Genomic DNA, 14,271 nt, shown 5'->3' on the forward strand with positions numbered 1-14,271 from the left:
GGCTCCGTACCAAATCTACCGATGTCCTAAAGCTTTCTTTGGGTATTATTCTCCGATATTATTTATTATGTGGACATTTTCTGGGACGGCCCCAGGAGAACTCTGCTGAGAGTGTTTGTGCTCTTCTCTGCCACACTTGCCTTGCAAAGTGTTTAGTACCCAGTAGCCAGCACAGAGCCCAAACACAACATTGCCCATAGCACTCTCTGAAGTGTAAGTTGGAAAATTTGTCCTTATTTATGAACAAATTTGCTTCCTTTCACACATGCAATGGCATATAAAAAACTCTTTTCATTGAACTAAGGCAAAAGTTCAGTCTCAAGACTTTTCAGGGGACTAATTGCATGAACCAAAGCCTCAAATGTTTAGCATAGCTGTTTCCCATAACAGGCCCTTCAGATAACATCACTTTTACTATGTATGTATTGGGTTTGTGTGTCAGCAGAGAGGAGTTATAGGAGTGCCTTCGGCAAGAAGCTTCCCCCGTGTCTGACAGAGCCAATTCCATCTGGCTTCAACAGACCCACTGATGTCCCTGTCAGCGTTCTTCTCTCTCCCCTCCTTTAATCTGTTGATGCAGAGGCACTACTACCATAGCTGCTGGGCTCAGCGTTGACTACTGAAGTGAAATTGAGTCTGGGAAGAAGGAAGGGGTGGGAGGAAGGTGTTCTAAGATTTGGGTTTATTTCTCATTACTCTGCTCTGATTTGATTGGTAATAAATTAAACTGATTTCCTCAAGTCACGTTTGTTCTGTCCATGACATTAATCGGTGAGTGATCTCTCCCTGTCCTTATCTCCTCTCTCCCTGTCCTTATCTCCACCCATGAGCCTTTCATTAAATTTTCTCTTCCCTGTCCAGCTGAGGAGGAGAGTAACAGAGCAGCCTTGGTGGGCACCTGGTATCCAGCTGGGGTCAACTCAACACAAAGCTGTTAATTCAGTATGTAGTCAGGAAGAATAACTTTACACCTTCTCATAGTGTTACACCTTCTCTTTGAAATATGACAAGAGGATGATTTGAACAATGCTATTATTTGACTGATCAATTCTGCAAAGCTATTACCAACTCCAAATACCTTTAATATCCGTACTTGTTTAGTTATTTGCAAGTGTTCTATCTGAAAAGGTTTGTTTGGCATTTTGCATGCTCAGTTTTGCGATACAGAAAACATGCCCACTCGGAATTTGACTTTAATTATTTTAATAACCAATTATTAACAACTATTTTGATTATAAAGACCAGCACACTCCACTTATCATAGGTAAATTCAAGTTTTCAGTCACTGTGTTTCAATGCCATTTTCAGTTCCGACATCCAGTCTGGGTCGTCTTCCTCAAAGTCCCTAAAAATAGATTTCAAAATGTTGTTTTGCAAAGCAAAATACAACTTTATAAATCTTTGCCTTTTTTTCCCCCCGTGAAAAAATTACCCAATAACTAGGATAAATTATGTTAAAAATATCAGTGCAAGAGACATATTTCCTGCACTGTTGTGATTAAGGAACCAAAAGATGTTCTCTTTGGAATTTACTAAAGTAATTTTTATCAAAACCAAAACCAAATTCATATACTTAAGAGACTGAAAATGTGTTGATATTGACAGCCTGCAACTGAACTACAGAAATACATGCCTAAGTAGTTCATCTCTAAGTGCCACAAAAATAAACAATGATATAAATTGAAACTCTGGGAATCCAAGAACTACCCCCAAAACATACACACACCTGTAAAACACAGTATTTTTGTTCAATTGTGTTGATTTTTCACTCCGCTCTTTCAAAAACACAAAGTGGGTCACTAACATAATCAGAACACAGAATTTAAAAGGTCTCTATAAATATGTCTCTATAAGTAGGTTCCAAAGAGATTTTATTGCATGACACATGAAAATTTAGGAAGAATAATATACAAATGCAGCAAACATACCACTAGGCAAGTGGTTTTGCCACTGGTTATCAGATTTCAAGGTCAGAGTACAAAGATTTTCATACAAGAAGGTTTTGCACTTTACTGTGGATCTAACTTCAGCTCAGGCTTTCATTTTTTTCAAAGTCATCAGCAAATTATTAGCGTATCTGCTAATAACAAGCATCCTGTTTAATCTTCAGACCGTCAGTAACTATAAATATAGCAAATAAAACCTGTAAGATAGCAAATGCTACTAAATTTCATTATGTAGGAGAGAGGTGGATTTTAATGCTGAGAATAAAACTTTTTTTCTCAGGAGAACATTGTTTTGGGAAAATCACTTTGAGGAACCAAAGAAAACAAAAATACAAGGACATCATTTGGACATACGTGTCATCTTCATCAGATCTAGGCTCAAGTCTCTCAGAATCTATGACAACATCTTCATGTTCACCATCTACTTCATCAGATGCTTCAGTTTCATCAGAAAGTGGACCTCTTAATATATTTTCAGAAGCTTTGAAAATATAAAAATTAAAATGTCACCAAAATATTTTAATTTAAAAAATAAACCTATTAAAAGTATTAATACTATGTAGTCTTTCTAATTTGTCCCCACTTTGTAGTAGATTCCAGGTCAAGTTGTTACCTGTTTTAAATGCAGAACAAGTATCTGTGGCTGTGCACATCTATAGGCTGCATCTGTCTTTAGCTGTACCATTTTACCATCCTGCCCTCAAAACAGGGCATTGCTGACTTAGTGGAAGTGGATTTACCTGATAGGGCTGCAGTGTGTTTATTGCACCCCCCTAACAGATACACCAGGCCACTCAGCAGGATGGAGGACACTTGGCTCTACAGCATCTGCATTTTGGTCACAACTTCATTCAGCTGTTGAGCTGCAAGTGAAAGTCCCTCATAAAGAGCTGTAATGGAGATGTACAATCACTCATGAATTCTAATCCTGGCTTTTTGTAATTCCACGTCTCGTTTCATAAACTTAAAAAAAACCACCCAACCTATTGTGATATGAATTCGAGTGCACAATCTCTATATATGGGGGCTATGTATGAAAAAAAATAAAAAGGGAAAAGTCTTTATTAATAAACCTGTTTGTATAAATGTTTGCCCACAAACTGGGGATTTACCTGGCTTATAAATTGTGTAGGTTTTAAATGCTAGGCTGACATCTGCATTAGTGAGAATGTTCATCAGGGTCCGAGGGGTTTCCTTGTCCCACTGCTTACGTGGCTTTTTTTCACAGTAGTTTATAACACCACCACCTGGGTAGAAAATATTCATAAATACTACTTAGATAAAATGGTATTAGCAGTGTGGATTACACTGAAGATCACATTCAAGAGAGAAACAAAGGAAGAAGAGAGTCTAGGTATTTCCATCTGTAGCACCACTGACCTCTCAAAAAAATGAGGTTGACACTGTCAGCATTAAAAGGACAGCAAGTTACAGAACGGTCACAGTGGAACTTTTTGCTGACAGGAAGCTAGCAGAAACAGGCTGAGGGGTGTGAGGAGTCAGAGTCTCTGCAAGCTTATGTGGTGGCTCTATGAATCTCACAAAATGGAGCCTGAGGCCATTTTTGTGCCTTTTAATAGCAGAACACCTAAATACATGCATTCTTCTGTCCTTTTCCCTTGTGCATATAATTATCATGCAACATTCCTTCCACAGCTGGGGAATTTTCTGACTACTTATATTTTGACTATTTATTTCCACAGCATTTATTCACAGTTCCTTACAATACATATCTATAATCACATTAAATAATTATAACAGTTGCATAAGTGAGGGGCATTTTAAAATTGAAACATTTTTCAGAAGAAATCTCATGTTAAGTGTTTTAATTAAAAGCTGTAGATGTGGAAGAAAAATTTATGCCTCACATGTTGAGGTCATAATTGATAGTTATTGTCATTGACCTTATCTGGATGTTAATGACAACAGAAGTAGAGGTACAGATGTTCTATGCTCCCAATAGTATCCCGTAGTTGAAAGATGGGCAGTTTCATTCTGCATCAAATGAATTCCTCATTGTTACCTCCACGAACATCATATTAAGAGGAGAATTGTAGGGTAATTTCTTAGTCATGATTACAATTTTAGGGTTGCTAGCATTATCTGTGGTTTTCATCACTCTTTGCAATTCTCCTGTCACACAAAACTACAAAGAAATTCTCTTCAGCACAGCGGACTTTTTAGTTGTTAATAAAATATTTTAAAATTAATTTTACATCATTTTAAACATGTCCTGTAAAATTTTGGCCTTTAAAATCCATAAAGAATCACTGATATTACTTGAACTAAAACCACATTTAATCAAATCTTACTTTCAGTCTCTTCAGGTGTAAAACTTGAAGAAAGCAAGGATGCATTTTCCAGGACATCCAGGACAGTATTGGATATCCTTTTTTCCCATTGCCTCCTGTGGACATGTGACAAATCAATATCTCCTGCAAGGAAAGCAGACGTTTCTATTGTAACTGTAACAAAAAAAGGACGATAACAAGCATCTAACTTGATTCTCTGTCCAGATTGCCCTGTCCAGGCCAAGCAGTACTAAGAGTACAGCACTTAACTAGCAGTGATGTTTGATTCTATGGGTACAAATCCGACTTGGTAAGAGCTCCCCATGCATTTACTCTATTCCAAATGTTTTCAAACAAATGTTTTAATAATTTGGCCAAGATAATTTTTAAAATATTTTTTTTAACATCTCTGAGGAGCAGTATCAATCAATGCAACTGCAGAAGTAAATGGTGGTGGAAAGGTTTTCTACAGCTTCAGGCTTGTTTGTGCTACCTGTTTAAATGGCTGGATCATTGACATGCAGGTATCACTACACAGAAGGAAGTGCATCAGCCTTAAAACTGTAAAACTTACCCTCTTGCTCAGACTTCCTTTGTTCCTTTGTGCCTTCACTCAAACCCTCAGTAATATTTTTCCTTTCTAAGGGGCTACGATTGCTACTTTCATCTTCTCTTCGCTTTAAAAAAATAAAGACTGCATTAATCATTATCCTTTGTTGTCGAGAAAAAACAAGCAGTAATATTAAAATAACAGTTTTGCTATAAAATTGCTGGCCTAAAGATCTGAAGACCTGAAAACTAAACCACTGACGCTATGAAGCCAGTTGCAATTGCACAGTATCTATTACTGCACAGCATTTCACACTGCATGCCTTTTTTTGACAGACCATCTCAGTTTTTGAAGCTAAGCACACATGTAGTTACTTGATGCAATTTGTGTTTTGTTTTGGTTTTTTTTTTTACATTTAAGAACAGAAGCAATATAAGGATAAATTATTTATATTCCCAGGGAAAACAAGATGCACCCAAATATTAAACTTCTCAGACTGACAGGCCTATGAAAAGGAAAAAAAATAAGCCCCATGGCAACATATTTTTAAAAATATACCAAGTACAGCTGAGTCAGGCTGTGCTGTAATGTGCCCATAGGCAATATCTTGGCTACCTGTAACTTAATTCTCCTCACCTCAAATCTCACATGGGCCCTAAAACCTGGTGAGAATTATGTTCAGACTAGACTGTTTCCACGGCAGCCTGTTCTCAGTGTTCCCCTGAAGCAATGAAAATGCATAAATTTTTGCAGAATCCAAGAACTTAGAAAAACGAGAGTGGATTTTTTTGTTTGGGTTTTTGTTTTGACAGGGTTATAAGGAAATGCACATTGGAACTAAACTAAATATGGGAAAAATCAAAAAGTTAGAGTGGTGAAAAATGCACAGGAAAACTGCAATTTGAACACAGATGACAGCTGATCCAGTAGACTGATCCATGGTTTAGTATACTAATAATTTTCCATAAGAACTTTTCTATCATGTAGAACATTCTAAATTACTAAAATACAAATATTAGATTTATATTTGGATACTTACCCTATTTTCTTTCCTATTATTTGAGCTTCCACCAGCCATGACACTACCTGATACATTAAGTAAGAGATTGAAGAGTTAACACCTTTAGCAAACATTTGTAGTAAAGTGGCACTCCAGAGGTATGACAGCAATGCCACTGAACCAAGCAATGAAAATTATGTGATAGCTTCCTCACACTTCTGTCAACAGAACTCATTCTCAACAGGGAGTCCCTCTACTATTCAGTTCTAAACATGTACAAATTTTGGTGTAGCTTAATTTATGCAGAAGAAAAAAATCCAACATTCTCTCTAAAAACTAAATAGTGAACGTAACTTGCTTCACCATATTTCGGGAAAGAAAGAACTCATATTTAAAATACATGCAACAGATAAAAGTTTTGCTTATTTTAAAATTGAATTATTTCTAGCACAAGTCTTATGCCTAACAATGTATATATTGCAGCTTTGCACTCTACTTACGTTGGAATATAATTTACACCCTTCAAACATTTTCTATATAGCTTCAATAACATTAGATTTTGAAATAATTAAAAGTAGATTTGAACATATAGTACTAATGTTTTATAGCTATTTTTAAGATCTTACATTTCCTAGTCATTTTGTCATTCCTTACATCAACAAAAATGTTGTTCACTTACCCTTTCGTCTTGCTGCACTGCCTTCATGTTTCTTGGTTTCCTTTAATACCTGCTCAAACTCTTTTATCATCTGGAATGTGTATAAAAAGATGGAGGTACTGTACCATTTTTAACTTCCTCAATTTTTATGTTACATTATTTTTTAAAAATAGTCACTATACAAAACAGCTGCAATACCTAATTTCAGCTGCATCAGGTCAATATTCAACTTTAATTTTCAAAACAAATCGTTTTAAAAACTCAGCTCTCTGAGAAGTCTGCAACTGTATTTATGGCTTTTAGAGTAGGACCTACACAACACATTTTATAGTTATACACTAACAAACTACAAAAAAAATGATTTCGTACTTAAAATGTAGATACCATTGCTTAAATACAGAGACAAAGAATATACTATACCTCAGAAGGCAAACAATTTTTTATAAGTTTGGTTAAGCAACCTCTTGAAAGAATAGTACTGGCTGATGGACGATCCTGAGGATTTCTCTTAAACATCTGTTTTATTAAGTAATGAAGTTCATAGGAGTAGTGAGATGGTAGTGGATTGTAGGACCCTTTGCATATCTTAAGGATGAGATGTTTCCAGCTATTGGCTTGAAACTGCATTAAAAATAAATGAACATGAGAGCAGAGTTTAAGCATAAGGTAAAAAAATGCTGAGATGATTTAAGAAGAGCTTTAATATTTTCTATATAAAAATGCATAGTATGTATTTTTGTAGGCTCCCTTACTACCACCTGATTTGGCTTCCAGTTTGACAGTTTCAGAGGTGTGAAAAAACAACACTAGGAACTTTCCTCTACATTTTGTAGGGCCGTTGCATGGGCATTTAATGATGTCAATAATGACAGAAATTTACTGAGAATGAAAACATCACAGTGACTAAAACCAGATCATAATGAATGCTGCAAACAATAATCTTTACAACTGGAAAGCAGATGAAAGAGTTACTCCCATAAATTTAGGATTAATCAAATTTTATTTTATAGGAATCAAATTCATCATCAGATTTAAACTGCAAGAGTGAAACAGCAAGCTAGGAAATACACAGACTCTGACTTTAAAAAAAATTATCAAAAGTAGCCTATAAAGGCACAAATACCTTCTTGCAAATCTAAATATTTGAGAACTTCTACCTCCACGCAGGAAGTTTTCTTTGGGTACACTCTGCTGGTTTGGCTGCAGAATACCAAACATCCACAGTGTGTGGCATCACCTCTGATAGACGATGCAAGAACATGTGTGACCATCACACAAAACCAGACACCTAACACTTCAATGCTGCTAAAAAGGGAAGAATACTCCACTCCTTTGAACCCCAGCTCCGAGCTCTGCCTGAATAGCTGTGACACTGCCAAAGCCTTGCCACAGACTTACTTAGGCTAACACACCATGCACAGACTCCTTTATCACTCAGTCAATACACTCTTGCACAGCTAGCAGCTGCAGCTGTGGAGAATCTTTTGCTGATATGCAGGATTTGAACAATGCTCTCAGACACATGGTATCATTCTGGGGGCTGTTCTGTGCAGGCCCAGGAGCTGGACTTTGATAAACCTTGTGGGTCCCTTCCAAACAGAATATTCTGTGGTTCTGTGATTTCAAGGTATAGTATTACCTCAACAAAAGGAAACTGCTGCTTATAAAAAACTACGACAAAATCACCTTCAATTAGGATCTCATTTTCTTGCCAAACAAAAATATCCTGATGAGGGCTCTTCTGTTACCCATGTGTCTGTATATAGAAGCCAGAGGAAGTTAACACATAAGAAACACAGCATCAAGACTGTAAAAGACAGTGTCCCAGGAATGACAGAAAGACAGAACCATACATCAAGGCTCCCACGGTTCCAAGAGGAGGACAGTGCTTTGACAGTGACTTCTTTGATTTGAAGAATAAGCAAAGGTATATCACTGATGCGAGATACAAAACTGCTTATTGCTTTCCACCTTTCACTGTACTTGCACACAATATATTCTCATTAGTAAAGATTTTGAGAGTCATTGCCTATATCTCCTGTGATCATCTTGATCCTGTAAAATGCAATGCTCACTGCAATATCCCTCCAGATATCTGGAACCTGCCTGGCAATTGCTGGACTCCTTAATAAGTCCCAGATCACTGATATGGAGGAAAGTTAACCAAGAAAAAAAAATTGTTTTCTAACAATTTTGAAAATTGAGTCTTCTACAGAAGGGTCCAGTAGGTCCCAAGAACTGCTGAAAAACAGAAGGCACATAGTGGAGGAGGTCTGGGAAGGGTGGAGCAATACTTCCCTCTTTTGGAAGCGGCAGCAAACACATCAGTCAAATCTACAGTACAGCTAACTGCTAATTAAGTGTTAAGGAATTCCAAAACTTTTCTGATAGCAATAAAGCTGTACTTACCGGATGTTTTAGAGTGCACAGCTCATATAGAATACACCCCAGAGACCATATATCACTGTAAATATAGACAAAGATGAAAAATTTTGAGCCAAAAATTACAATTTAATATCCTGCTTCGAAAAAGTGAGATTCAATCTGTGTAACAACTTAATTGAATAAACTAAAAATAAATGTAAGTAACTATAAAAGACAACACAATTATGCATTTAACCTCTCCAGTGGAAATGTTTTTGCTTATTTTATCCTACCCTGATGTAAAAAAAGATGACTGTCATACAGTTGTAGTTGGCTTTTTATTCCTAGGATGTCTCTTAAACAATTTGCTGCAACAACAGTTATCCTTCCATCCTTTAAAGTCTTTGTATTCCATAGCCCCTAACATCAGATGGCAGCCACACAATCCTAATTCTGAGAGCTGGAATTCTGGCCCTGCCAATAAGAACTCTCCCACTGAGAAAAAAACCATCATTTTCCATCAAAAGTGAGTACTGCCACCTGCACAAGAAGTGACTGATATCTTTCTTCCAAGAGGAGCAGAAAAAACCTGAAATTCTAGAAGGTTTCTTCCCTCCTATGGAAAACCAATTGCACAACTAGGGTCACAGAACAGATCTAGGGGAGGGAACATAATATGGCTTAGTATTTGGGAGTCTGGGAAGAAGCTGTAAAAACGGTACTATCAAGATGCTCTCAGAAGTTCTTGCATTAGGACCAGAAAAACTAGGCTCCATAAATCTAAGTAATCCATTTTGTGCCATTATCCCTACATTATAACCAGCGTGAAGAGCTTAAAAAATATGATGAGTCAAAAAAAAAAAAAAAAAAAAAGACCAGCAAAAGATGTAAAGACATACCTATGTATTTGCACAGATAGGTAGGTATTTGTGTGTATGTTTGTATGCATATATTTACTCTCCCAAACAAACAGATGTCTGCACAACAGTTTTCAAACTTCTAAGACTAAAGATATTGTGCTCTCAGTTACATAACTAAAGAGGAATTTCTGCACTTTCATCTTAAAAAACCTGTAATTACCTCTTTCTAAAAACACTTCAGCTCAGTATCTTCTCTAAACCAAATACAGATAAGCCACAAAGCCAGATTGAGACAGCAATAAAAACCCCTACATCAGTCAGGCATTATTTGTGACCACTGAAAACACAAGTACCTTTTGTTGTTGTATGGCATGCTTTCCCATATTTCTGGAGGTACGTAATAAGGAGTTCCCACATATGTGTAAGCGTATGACATCGGGCTATTGAAACAACAAAGAAGAAACACCAGGTGGAAAGCCATGATTTAAGAACTCTGTACTATTTGTCAATGGTAAAATAAAACTTGACACCACTGAGATCAGTGGGGATGTCCACATACTGTGCAAGAAGGCGTGCAGATCCAAAATCTCCCAATTTCACTTTCCCGTTTTGAGTGAGGAAGATGTTCTGCATTTCAAGAGCATAGATTAACATACTGAAATATTCTTCTAGGAATCATTTCTGCAGTTTGTATATGCAGAAAACATGGTGGCAATCACTTCTAGTATTTTATCTTTATATTTCCTTTTACTTGCTTCTCCTAATACCTCTACCAAAAAAAAAAAAAAAGCTAAGAACTATGTCATGTTCTTTGATTCCATGACATAGAACTATGTCCAGGGAAATGGAAAGCTTATATGGGCCTAACCCAGCATCATTAGCAGAGGAAGAATCACAGCTTAGAATTGCCTTAATCTCTATGCTGTACTCAAACCAATAAGGTCACACTTTCTTCTGAATTTCCCTCTTTCTGATAGGTAACAGTAACAAAGAAAAAAATGTGAGGCAAGACATTTAAAAACTGCATAATCTATACACTTTTTTTATACTTCTGTTACTGTTTTAAACTATATGCAGTCTGTCACAAGCAATTGGTGCTATCAGCAGTTTGGATATGAAGGATATATCTATACTTAGATGATGGTTACGCCTGCAATATTACATCATCCCATGCACTCAACAGTTTCATTTACATGATATTCTTAGGCCTAAATAAAAAACACAGAACTTAGCTGTCACAGGAAATTATGAAAGAGGGAGTTTAACTTTTACATGCAGAAGAGATCTTTAATGGCAAAAAAACTTGCTCTGTTCACCTTGGATTTTATATCCCTGTGCAGCACACGTTTATCATGAATGTGGTTCACCGCCAGGCACATCTGCACAAACCAGTGAAGGATCTGAAAAAGAGTAACTAGTACTTATAACAGCTCAATGCTGTATGTAATGAATACTAATAGATAAAAAAAATTAGGAAAAGAAAAGCATGTTCCGAATATTTGGGAGTTAAAAGTACCTCTAACATAATGGCCTCACATCAGCATGAAAGACTGAGTTCAGGATAAATTATATTTTAATATGGCAGAAGAAATGTTTATTAACTGTGTCTAGAAAGCGGTAATAATACATAACAATGATGAAGGTAGGGAGTTGCTACATGGCATTTTATCTCACGGTCATTTTATAAGCAAGTTAATTACAGTTTCATAGTAAATTAGCAAATAAAAAACCCCACCCACCAAACAACAAAACAAAAACAAAACCCATGGGGAAATAACACACAGTTTCTAAAAGAAAATGTGTTCCTTTTAAAGTACAAAAGAAAACTCCTAAAGATGCAAACACGCATAGAAAATCTAAATATTCAGTTAGTTAAGATTTCTGGTCCTTTCGTTTTAACTAACGTGATGCTTCTAACTGTGGCAAGAAGCAGCTTTCATTCACTATAATGTCCCTTTGAACTTTCTTCTAAGTAATTTTATAGCCTCTCTGATAAAAGGAGTTAATGCCTGCTGAATACTTTAAACATTTAATTGCTACATGGTCTCTTGGCTAGCTTAATTTATCTTTGCCAGAGTGCTTTGTTTACTTTTCATTTGCAGTACATCTTACTGTGCCTTAAATTCTGTCTGAAGTTTCTGTAAAATTCTTATTTAATTGCATACAAACCTGACTGTTTTTCCCACTATCTGCACAATTCCCAGATACAGGCAGCAATTCCTTTTTTAATCAATTCTTGCCTTGTTTTGCTGGAAATTATAAAAGAAATAACTTTCCTATTCTATCTGTAAGTGCCTTTGTTTTATTTAAGGTACCTCACGGTGTTTGCATATCTATAATTTGGTTTATGCAGCATGTTTCAGTTTACACGAAACAGGATTTCTGGCTCCCTGGTTCAAAACAATGTCTTTTCTTACCATATCTTCAGGGAACAAATTTCCTCTTCGGTGTTTAATCTTTTGCATTAGATCTCCATCGTCACAATATTCCATCACTATATACAAATGTCCATCAGCTAAATTTTAGGTAATTTAAGAATAGTTAGTAGTTTCATTAGCAGAATAAGTACTTTTTTTACTGTAAGTAACACTTTTTACTATAAAGCTCTGACTACATGCTATGTGTTATATGTTACAATAAATATGTATTTTGTTTATAACATGTACTGTAAACAAAAAGAAGAAAGTAATCTTGATCCCTGAGGAGCATGCAACTAGAAACAAATGAAGGAATTTAAATTTTTATATTTACCTTCAAATGATTCTTTATAGGCAACGATATTCGGATGTTTCATTTTAGCCAAAAGAACTGCTTCCTTCCTAGAGTTCTCTACACCAGACGAAGACTGAAAATATAAGTACACCTGTATAAATGTCACACTAATAAATTTTCACATAGACACACAATACACTTCACTTTCCAAAAGGAAAATATTTTTAAGAATTATTTTTCAGTTATTTTTAAAAGCCATTTAGAACCCCCAAGGCCCCGTCTTTTTAATCTATGGTTTATTACTAGCTGAAGACATCTTTGAGCTTTTTAAGTGTTTGGATTTTAATATTTCTTTTTTTTTTGAGAGGATATTTTCCTACTTCAATTAATGACTTTTTCTATTTTAAAAGTGCAGAACTATGTAACAAAGCAGCACACACCAACTTTGGAACAGCTGACAGTCTGCATGAACTCAATATAAAGACAAGAGCCCAAATATTAACTGAACCGCAGGCTCCAGAAAGCTGGTGTCTCCCATTTAGTGATTTTTTTGCTTATCTAGATGCAGAGAAGATAATCCAAATAAGTGATTACCAGCAATAATAATAATTTTCTCATTAGGCACTGCAGGTGAAATCTGCATTCCAGTGAAATCAAGGGCATCGGGGAACAGGGATTTCATTGAAAGTGTCTTCCTATGTGCTGCACTTCCCAAAATGTAACCATGCACTTTCTGAATTGGATCTTCCTACTTTACTCAGTACCAACAATATCAACTCAGACATAGTTATACAGTAACCATACCATGCAACTGTCTAATACATAAAATTTGCAGCAAAAGTGTTCAGCGTTTCAAAAACACATCCTCAATTATGATTTTTTTAAAATTTTACTTTTTTTAAGCAGTGGGTGAGGTGGCGTATGTGTCACACTTACCATGGGAAGTCTTATTTCCTTCATCGCATACTTCTGGTCACTGATTCCATGATGAACTAGGAGAACTCTGCCAAAGGATCCCTCTCCTAGTACTTTCAACACTTTGTATTCTTCCATTTTTTATAGTGTAATTTTTATATTACACTTCTCTTCAAAAAAATCCGCAAAATAACAAGAATGACTGATGAACATGGGTACCTATAACTTTCCAGCATTACCATAATACTTCTACGCACTGCTACATGATTTCACTGAAAATGAGGCCTCCAGAAAGTAAAACTCAAAGCTTGATACAGCATTATTGCTGCATTTTTTAATTTCAAACGCTAAAGCTCTTTGAAAATGTAAATTGCAAACCTACAACGTTGCATCTTCTTTTTGTTACCTGCGCTCCTGCAGGTGGTTTCATAACACTAAAGAAAACTCACAGGCACAATAACATAACAAGCTTCAAGCTTCCGGTGACAATTCTCACTATAAGCAGGATCAAACTGGTAAAAGTTACTACACATCGACTCCAACAACTGGAAGATCCAGAGTATTTTAGTTAGAAGGGACCTGCAATGGTCACCTAGTCCAACTGCCTTACCACTTCAGGGGTGACCAAAAGTTAAATCACATTGGTAAGGGGATGGTGCAAATGCCTTTTAAACACTGACAGGCTTGGGGCACTGACCACCTCTCTAAGAAGTCTGTTCCAGTGTTTGGCCACCCTCTCAGCAAAGAAATGTTCCCTAGCATCCAGTGTAAAGCTCCCCCTGGTTCAGTTCTGAGTTGTTCCCAGTTGTCCTATCACTGCATTTAAGCTGTATCACAGAATCACTGAGGCTGGAAAAGACCTCTGAGATAACCAAGTCCAACCTTAAGACTGATGACCACCTTGTCAACCAGACCATGGCACTGAAGTGCCACATGTAGTCATTTCTTAAGCACCTCCAGAAATGGTGACTCCAC

General features: G+C 36.3%; 1 protein-coding gene across 2 annotated transcripts; it reads right to left on the reverse strand.

Moving 5' to 3' along the window:
- Positions 1-1,186: 1,186 nt before the first annotated feature.
- Positions 1,187-13,437, reverse strand: NEK3 (NIMA related kinase 3). 2 transcript variants are annotated; one of them, XM_027723141.2, is made up of 15 exons: positions 13,318-13,437; positions 12,421-12,514; positions 12,087-12,184; positions 10,986-11,069; positions 10,229-10,296; positions 10,023-10,109; positions 8,855-8,909; positions 6,866-7,066; positions 6,467-6,536; positions 5,827-5,873; positions 4,812-4,914; positions 4,259-4,381; positions 3,059-3,193; positions 2,301-2,427; positions 1,187-1,345 (listed from the first exon to the last, which is right to left on the reverse strand). In XM_027723141.2, exons 1-15 carry the CDS (start codon positions 13,432-13,434, stop codon positions 1,279-1,281), a joined length of 1,476 nt encoding a protein of 491 aa, XP_027578942.2. In that variant the 5' UTR covers positions 13,435-13,437; the 3' UTR covers positions 1,187-1,278. The 2 variants fall into 2 exon arrangements, with proteins under 2 accessions (XP_027578942.2, XP_039245125.1); XM_039389191.1 differs by lacking the exons at positions 1,187-1,345; positions 2,301-2,427 and adding an exon at positions 2,447-2,809.
- Positions 13,438-14,271: the final 834 nt, after the last annotated feature.

The sequence above is a fragment of the Pipra filicauda genome, unplaced genomic scaffold (assembly GCF_003945595.2).
Source record: "Pipra filicauda isolate LSUMZ 115617 unplaced genomic scaffold, ASM394559v2 scaffold124_size2119055_pilon, whole genome shotgun sequence".
Classification (NCBI taxonomy): Eukaryota; Metazoa; Chordata; class Aves; order Passeriformes; family Pipridae; genus Pipra; species Pipra filicauda.